Source organism: Typha angustifolia, chromosome 13 (assembly GCF_048772165.1).
Source record: "Typha angustifolia cultivar Huaian chromosome 13, ASM4877216v1, whole genome shotgun sequence".
In the NCBI taxonomy this organism is placed as follows: Eukaryota; Viridiplantae; Streptophyta; class Magnoliopsida; order Poales; family Typhaceae; genus Typha; species Typha angustifolia.
The window spans coordinates 9423783-9432614 of NC_133251.1; the positions used below are offsets into that span (position 1 = coordinate 9423783).

Genomic DNA, 8832 nt, shown 5'->3' on the forward strand with positions numbered 1-8832 from the left:
CTTTGAATATGAGTGATTTTTATTATGATATTTGTGTGTGGATCTCAACACTATGTGGGAGGAGATTAAACCAATAATATTTGAGCAAGTGATCACTAGGTACAATGAACATGTTTTACAAATTTGCACACATATTCAATGAACGACGGTTATCCTCCTAACACTCCAATATTGAAGTGTTTAAGTAACATGTTGAACGAGAACCACTTGATTAACCCTTTGATAAGCACCCGAGCATGGATCAATAACTCTAAAGTGAAAGTATCAATGTGTGTTTGATATGAATGTTAGCTTGTTATGAGAACATCCTAATTGTAACACAAGCAATTAGACATGTATAGAAGTCTCCTTACTTAAAGACGAAGCATAAACTCTGAAGAAATTTTGATAATTCCATAGATAAGAGTAAAGTTATCTTTCCAATCGGTCTTCTAACCTTTGGATTTCAACTCTTTAAAATAAAAATTAGGAATGCCTTTTATTCATGCCAAGTCACCAAATAAATCTCCAAAATATTATTTAAACAGAACTTTCCATTGTTATCCTAAGCGTCTCATCTGGGTGCCATTTATGTCGTCAATTGATCTTGAATCCATTCGGATATGCTTCTAAAAACTGAAGTTTTAATCTTTTTTCTTTATAATCTGATATGATTCCTTCTAATGATATGATTATCCATGATCTATGTTACAAATAAATGTGATTTTAGTCATAAATTTGCTAGTACAAAAATATCGCTATTACTTTCAAAATATTATAATTGCCACAAATTATTTTGTTCTTTCAAAAATACTTTTATTATTAGATTAATAGAATATTGGTAATAAATTATTATTAAAGTTAACAAACACATAAAAAACTAAAATAGCTTTTCGTTTTAAGTTTAAAACATAAAATATATATCAGAAACTTTTATCTCACATAAAAAGAAGATATTTCTTACTATGGTATTGATTATAATATTAGATACCTTTTAAATTATTTGAATAATTTATGTAAAGGAAAGATAGTCTTGTTTTGAACTTAAGTTATGTTTTAGTCATGACTAGTTAAATTTATGGGATAATTATAATTTACCTATTTGTTGTTAGTTTGGCTCAATTTCACAAAAATATAGTGTACTTTCAAATGAAGTACCTAATTCTCATGTGATCTTGAGTAAAGTTATCATTTTTTTTTATCATATTTAACTAAGTGAGATGTCAAATTTACAAATCCCCTGTGTGAGACAAACCTATAAACAATTAGATAAATTTTTTTACCTAAAATCCTATTAGTATTATTTTTGATATATTGAAAAGCCTAATCAATATCTTACAACTTTATTTCTAATAATGATATTCAAATTCAAGCTCTAATATAGCCAATACATTGAAAAAGATAATAATTGTAGTTTAATCGATACCATTTGGAGTTTAAGTGCTTAATTTGAAAATTAATGAGGGTTTTGAATAGAACTAACCGAAAAGTGGTAAAGTACAGTTAACCCAAAATTTAATTAACGGAATGGCATTTTTGAAATATCACAAACCCTTACAAAAGGGCGGGATGATCTGAATCGCGACATTTTGTTGCTTCCATCTTCATCCCTCTTCAGCTGCCGTCGCCTCCAATCTCACAACTAACTACTCATCGTTCTTCTTCATCCCAAATCTTCCTACTATCACGAGGTAAGTGATCAACACAAGCTTCCCGTTCATCCTTCAATGTACGTCAAATTGATGCTGGATTTTTGCATTTTTGGCCTCCTAAATCTCCATCCCATCATTAATTTTAGTGAAAGATGAGGAGATCCAGATCCCCTCATCTTGCCGATGATCTCGTTTATTGCCGCATACTCCCTCTCCTGCCGGCAAAAGTTCTTCTTAGGCTCCAATGTGTATCACAGAGTTGGTGCCAGGTGATCCGAAAAGAGTCCTACTTCAGTTATCTGCAGTATCTGCATGCACGTCCTCACGCACTTCTCCTAGCTGACGAAATGCCCGGCCCAACTTTGGCCTCTCGAGACCCAGTATCCGTTGGCTTTCCAAGTTTATCTTCTCAGTTCTTAGACGAGCATGTCACTGTTCTCGCATCATGTAACGGGATTATCTGCATTGAAATGTGGGGCTTCGGTTTTGCATATGTGGGAAATCCTGTTTTGAAGCTTTGGAGGCTTCTTCCTCGACCTAAAGATCACACCATAAATTTGGAAGAGAGTGTTGGTTTAGCTGTTTTTCCTACTGAGTCTAGTGTCGTCTACAAGCTAGTTCATCTCTTCTACATACTTGGCACAGATGGTTCCAAATACGGGGAAGTTGGTTTTGAAGTTTTTTCTTCAGAGAGAAGAACGTGGGAGGTATCAAAGGAGAAACTTCTTTTGAAGAGAGCATCCATTTGTAAGTCGTATGCTTATGTGGATGAGATTATGTCTTGGGCAGGCTTTGATCAATTAGTGTGGTTTGATCCAAAGGAAGAGCGTTGTGGCACGTTCCAATTGCCATCAGAAATTAGTTGTGCTGGCTCTTTCCTAATGGGAGAATGGAATAGCAGGTTGAGCATAGCACTTATGACTGATTTTGAGATTCAGATATGGTGTTGGAATCAGTCTTCTTGGTCCAAGCTGTGGTCACTGGCAATTGACAAAATCACTCAACAGAACTTTGAGCTTTTCTCTCCCATATGCCAGAAAATAAACCTACTAAATCGAGAAATTGAACCATTGGAGGTGTCTCTGATTACCTTTGGAGTTGATTACATCATACTTAAAATATATGGAAAATTGCACTGCTATGACACAAGGACTGGTAAAGCATGGAAACTTAAGAGCAATCGACCACCGTATCCATTCATATCATTTCCGTATGCCAATACTCTTTTACCAATTTAGAAGTACAACAGTATTGTAGATAGCTAAAACAACAGTCATGATTGACATTACTACCAAGAGTGCATTGTTTCGCACTTGTTAGACAGAGTAGTAGTATTTCAAGAAATACCGCCAACGTTGGGCTTTCTACTTGCATTCGTATTTTTGTTTCACTGAAATCTACTATCATTAAGAAACAAATAGGCCTGTTTCTTCTTCAAGTTGAAATAGTAGGCTTTAAATTGATGTAAACTGATGAGTTTCATGAAATATGGCTGAACCATAAGAAGTACATTTAGAAGAAGAATCATTATTGTTGTTTATTTTTTAGTCAGTTCTTTTATGATCAGAACAGTAACACATAATTTTGTGTTGACCAGTTCATAATACAAACCCTTCTCATTTCTGGGTTGCTTCTCTGACTACTGCAATTTCTCCAAATCCTTTTGAATAGCCTTGGTCCTAGGTTTCAAAGGGTTGTCTCTCTTTGCAATGCTTCCACTCAAAGGATTGCTCTTTATGTGTTCTTTTGATTCACTGAACTTCTGACTTGCAGCTTCCTTTAGTTATCTAAATGTTCCTTTTTTTAATGTTTCCTCTTATTAGTCTTAGTAATGTCCAACATATAACATTTCAAGAACAGTCGAACGTGAGTGTATTATGTGCATTTTTTGAGAAGTTCATTTTATTTACTCATTCTTAATGATTTTGCAATGATTTCTGGAACACTTGTCCTCAAGGCAACCAACATAACACAATATTAAAAATAATTGCTATGAGCTGTTTAAATATTTCAGCAGGTTCACTGACGAATATGTTGGCAAATAAAACAATTGTTTGTCTTAAATGAACCTTCCTTGATATTTTTTCAAGCATATATTATTTGTTAAAGAAAATTATATTTCGAAGTCTTACTATGCTTTGTAAGCCTTCTTGATGTCTGTGGGTTCCATTTCTATCTCTAGGGCTATAGGATTATTATACCAAGATACAACGTCTTGGCTGAATGAAACTAGTTGATGTTACATATGGAACCTCATAGAGTTTGATTTTGCTACTATTCCAAGGATAGATGTAAGATCACCCTATAAGGTAAAAATAGAAAATCTTTGATACTGGTTAGGACGTTACCGGTTTCAATACTACAAGTTTCTTCACGTAACCATGAGTAGCTGTACTCTAACCATTAACAACAACAAAACAAACATAATTTTTTTGTCTTTTGGTAGACTTTAAAAAAATCTCTCATTCTTGTCTTTTGGTAGGCATAGTTCACTCCATTAACTATTAGAGGCCTAATTGAAAATTGTGCATCTTTATAAAAATCTATTACCTACAGGATTTCTCTCTCAAGTAAAAGCCTCCTTACTCTGATACTAATTGAAAAACATAAATACCTAGCTATGATTTTTCGAAGCTCTTGCTTAATGTAAATAATAATAGATAAATGAGCAAATATAAACACCAAGATTTTTATATGGAAAAATCTCAAATTGAGTAAGAAAATCACTAAAATATGATAGCAATTTATAAGACTAACTTACAAACTCTTGTCGATACTCACGATTCAATCTGAACTCTCTTGCTTGCTAAATCTCGTGAATCATTGCTTTTTGTGAATATAAAATTATGTAATGCAAAATCTGTGGACACAAAACACTTAAAAATATGATGCATGATTTAACTTTAACGTCAAGAAATAGAACTTGCAGAAGAACACTAATACATAGAAGACTAAAAAAATAAAACTAAAATAAGTCAAAGTCAACAAATTTGTATATTCAATTCCGTAGGTTGGGTGTGCATACCAAGCAGTGTCGTATGCACTCTAGCATGAAATTTACATATTGCTATACTTCAGAGCTTGATGCACACTAAATTAGTTGAATTGTGGATGATCTAGCCGTCCGACAAATTGTTCCTCATTAAGTAAGGGATACAACGCAACCAAAATTACGTCGATCGGAGGTGTAGATCAGAATTTATAAGGGAAATACTAACCATTGGTAAGATGGTAGTGAAATGGACGTGATTAATAGAAGATGGAATAATGGTTAGGTATTGGGGGTGACAATGGTAGCGATGGTGAGGTAGAGCATTAAGCTAGACGAAGGGGTAGAGATGGACCGATCCTTGAAAGGCAAGGGGGCACGGTCAGATTGAATGAGGAAGCAGACAATGTCCAATGATTGATGTTATTGGAGGAATGAGATAGAGGTATGAGAAGATAAAAATTTAATAATTCATCAATAGTTCAATCAGGTTGCCTTCCACATATTTAGAGGCTAACCTAACAAGCAAAATAATCAAAAGATAGCCCTAAAACAAAGTAGTTTGCCGATCGCGTTTGAACGCGCTAAATACGTTCTTTGTATTTGTGAATATATGCAGGTATTTGAAGTCGGGTTCGAACACGACTTCTAGAAATTGTTATTCTTCCAAAGTAAAAGTTATTTCCTTCGAGGCCGGTTGGTTAGGTCCAAGCCTTATCTAGCTGAATCATAACAGCCCACCTCACATAACCCACCTTGCCCTCAATGTGTGAAGTCAGGAAATCGATCGACGATCTCGGACTTGAGCTCTTATGTCGCCTCATCGGCTAGTTTGCCCAACCATTCAACCAAGATCTCAATCTCTAGCCTCAAGCCATATTGCCTTCGTCGTCGTGCTAGTACCTGTATCGACTCCACCTGATGCAAATCCTCCTCAGGTTTGAGTAGAATTGACCTGTCAGTTGATCTGGCCCAATCCTCGCCTTCAGCAATGAAACATGGAACACTGGTTGTACTTTGGTTCCCTCTGTTAGCTCAAGCTTGTAGGCGACTGGTCCAACATGCTCACAAACTCAAAATGGACCAAAAAATTTAAATGCCAATTTTTGGTTCTAAATAGGGTGCAAGATGACTTAATGATAGGGCTGGACTCGTACAAACACCATGCCGCTCACACTAAACTCCTCGCAATGATGCTGATCATACATTTGCTTCATCCAATTCTGGGCTGCTCTTAGATATACCTGCAACCTCCTAAGAATAGCATCGCGATCCATCAACGCCATATCAACCTTAGTTTGCTCCGATGAAGCTGCAAAATCATACCAGCGCAACGTCGATACCACCTGCCCATATACTGCCTCAAATGGGTTCATGCCGGTGCTGCTGTGATGAGTGGTGTTTTACTACAACTTAGCCCACGGAAGATACTCCAACTAGCGTTTAGGATGATCATGCAAGAAATACCATAGGTATTGCACAATTCCTTGATTAATGACCTTCATCTGCTCATCGATTTGCGGGTGGCATGCCAAGCTCAAAATTAGTTTTGTGCCCTGTAACTTGAAATATTAACTCCATTAATAAATATTCGATCATGATTCGAAATGATTGGGTGAGGCATTCCATGAAGTTTGGCGACATTTTGGATGAAACATTTAGCTACCGATTTGGCAAAAAAAGGGTGCGCGAAGGCTAAAAAATGAGCGTATTTGCTCAACTTGTCCACCACAACAAAGATTATCGAATGTTCTCTTACCAGCGGTAATCCCTCTATGAAATGAAATTCATAGAGATGTCCTCTTAAACAAAGATCCAGCACAAGCAAGGGTTGAAGGAGTCCAGCCGGCTTCAAGGTCTCCGTCTTTGCTCGTTGACACGTCTTGCACGCCCTCACGTGTGCCTCGTCCTTCTTCATTTTGGCCCAGGTATAGCTATAAGATAGTTTCTTGTAAGTCCTAAGAACACCTTCATGATCCACTTCCGGAGTGTTGTGGAAGTGTTCCAGCAGTTTGGACCCTAATGACGCATCTGCGGGCACTCGGATGCACCCGCAGTTAAGTAGTAATCCGTTTCTGTCCTTCAAATCGGTATGGCTCTTCAGATTAGCTCTAATCTCTTGCAATATGTATGACTAGAATTGGATATAGTTATCTTGAACTGAGTTTCTTTTATTTTCCTTTTGGAATAATTTTTTTTCTGATGGTCGCGTTCGAACGATTGCATACGTTTGCAAATATAGAGAACATGTTTAATGTGTTCGAACGGACCCAATCGAATGCCTACATACGTTCGCAAATATAGAGAACATATTTAGCGCGTTTGAATGCGCTCGACCATGTTCGAACGCGATCGATGAATCTGCACTATTTCTAGATCTTTCTTTTGATTGTTTTGCTTGTTAGGTTAGCCTCTAAATATGTGGAAGGCAACTTTATGAAGACACCCCTAAAGTGTATCTATACTCGAGATGACATCAGTGAAGCCCGAATTTATCATTCCACCATGCTTCCGCAACCTTGTCCTCAATGTGTGGAATTAGGGAAGCGATCATTGAACTCTGACTTAAGCTCCTCCATGACTTGATCCTCTATACTGGTTCCCCACATATCTGAATATAGAGGAAGGGTCGGTGCTGAAAAGAATGTGAGCTCATTTGTGTTCGGTTCGCGAGAAAGGGCATCGACCGCTCGGTTCTCGATCCCCTTTTTGTAGACTAGCTCATAGTCATACCCAAGGAGTTTCGTGACCCACCGTTGTTGTGTTGGGGTGTGCACACGTTGCTCCATGAAGTAAGGTAAGCTATGTTGATCCGTGTGGATAGTAAACCGTTGGCCAATCAAGTAGGGTCGCCATTTGGTGACGGCGTGTAGAATTGCTAGCATTTCGTGCTCGTAGGTAGATAGCTGCCGCAACTGGTTCAACAATGCCTTGCTCATATATGCCACAAGACTACCCTCTTGCATCAAAACAACTCCAATGCCCTCACCCGAAACGTCGTAATCCATCACGAAGGTGATAAACTCTGATACCAAATTGATATGTTCTGGAACTAAAGATAGGCTACGCTACGATTCCTTCAAAATCTGAATGTATTATAGGAATCAGTCCGCGCAACCGTAGGAAAATATTTGTCCGATATTCTCTAGTAGTCATTAAATTACAAAACAAATTGGGTTAGATCTGTAACTTCCTGACTTAAAACTTTTGTATTTATGCCCTTCACATATTCGAACTGTAGTAGGGATGAAAACACGAAATAACATGGGTGATGGTGGTGGTGATGGGCGGAGTGGATGTTAGGGTTATGGATGGGTATGGAGATGAAGGTGGATGGTGGGTGAGATTAAGGAAAGTACACGAAGGGAACGAAGTGGTCGAGATCCCAAAGAAGAGGGGTAGCTTGACAATCCAGGGAGATTAGAAGTTATGAGAAATCTTACCAACTATAGAGGTGGAAAGATGGTAAAGAAGGAGGAGGGAGAAGTCTAGAGAGAAGATAGGAGGTAAGGTATCAATAATTCCATAGCATAATGAAGTTGGCTGCTATCCACATATTTATAGAGGCTCGCCAACAAGTCATGAAACAATATAAACCCCTAATTCTAGAGGATTCTCGTCGATCGCATTCGAACACGCCCGATCACATTCGAACGCACCCAAAAAGCTCCATCTTTGTCTGTGCGAACGCGATGCAGACGTTCGAACGCGGGCGTTTGAACTCGCCTGACCGCGTCCGAACGCACAATATGCGTTTTCTGTATTTGCGAACCTGATGTAGGTGTTCGCAAGGGCGTTCGAACGCAACCCCTCCTGCGTTCGAACGTGACCTACAGGAATTTTATTTTAATGAAGATAAACACCTAATGCTATAAGAAAAGATCCTAACTATGTATATCAGCCCACCATGCTTCCCTTACCTTGCCCTCAAGGTGAAAAGTCGGCGAAATGCTCCAAGATATCAGTCTCCAACTCCCATGTCATCTCATCAGATGGCTTGCCAAGTCACTCAACTATAATCTCCATCTCCAATCTGGTACCATATTGTAGTTGGCGCCTATCAAGTACACGAACAGGCTCTACGATCTCTATGTCCTCTAATCGCTCCGGTAGAATCGATCGAAGGGCCTCATGATCTCCAATCTGCTCCCTCAGCAATAAAACATGGAAGACAGGATGCACTTTCGACCCCTCCGGTAGCTCTAAACGATA

At 38.1% G+C, this 8832-nt stretch overlaps 1 protein-coding gene across 1 annotated transcript; it reads left to right on the forward strand.

Annotated features, from left to right (window-relative positions):
• Positions 1 to 1583: 1583 nt before the first annotated feature.
• Positions 1584 to 3146, forward strand: LOC140774568 (F-box protein At5g49610-like). The gene is made up of 2 exons (XM_073117608.1): positions 1584 to 1670; positions 1778 to 3146. The coding sequence occupies exon 2, from the start codon at positions 1784 to 1786 to the stop codon at positions 2867 to 2869; it is 1086 nt and encodes a 361-aa protein (XP_072973709.1). The 5' UTR covers positions 1584 to 1670; positions 1778 to 1783; the 3' UTR covers positions 2870 to 3146.
• Positions 3147 to 8832: the final 5686 nt, after the last annotated feature.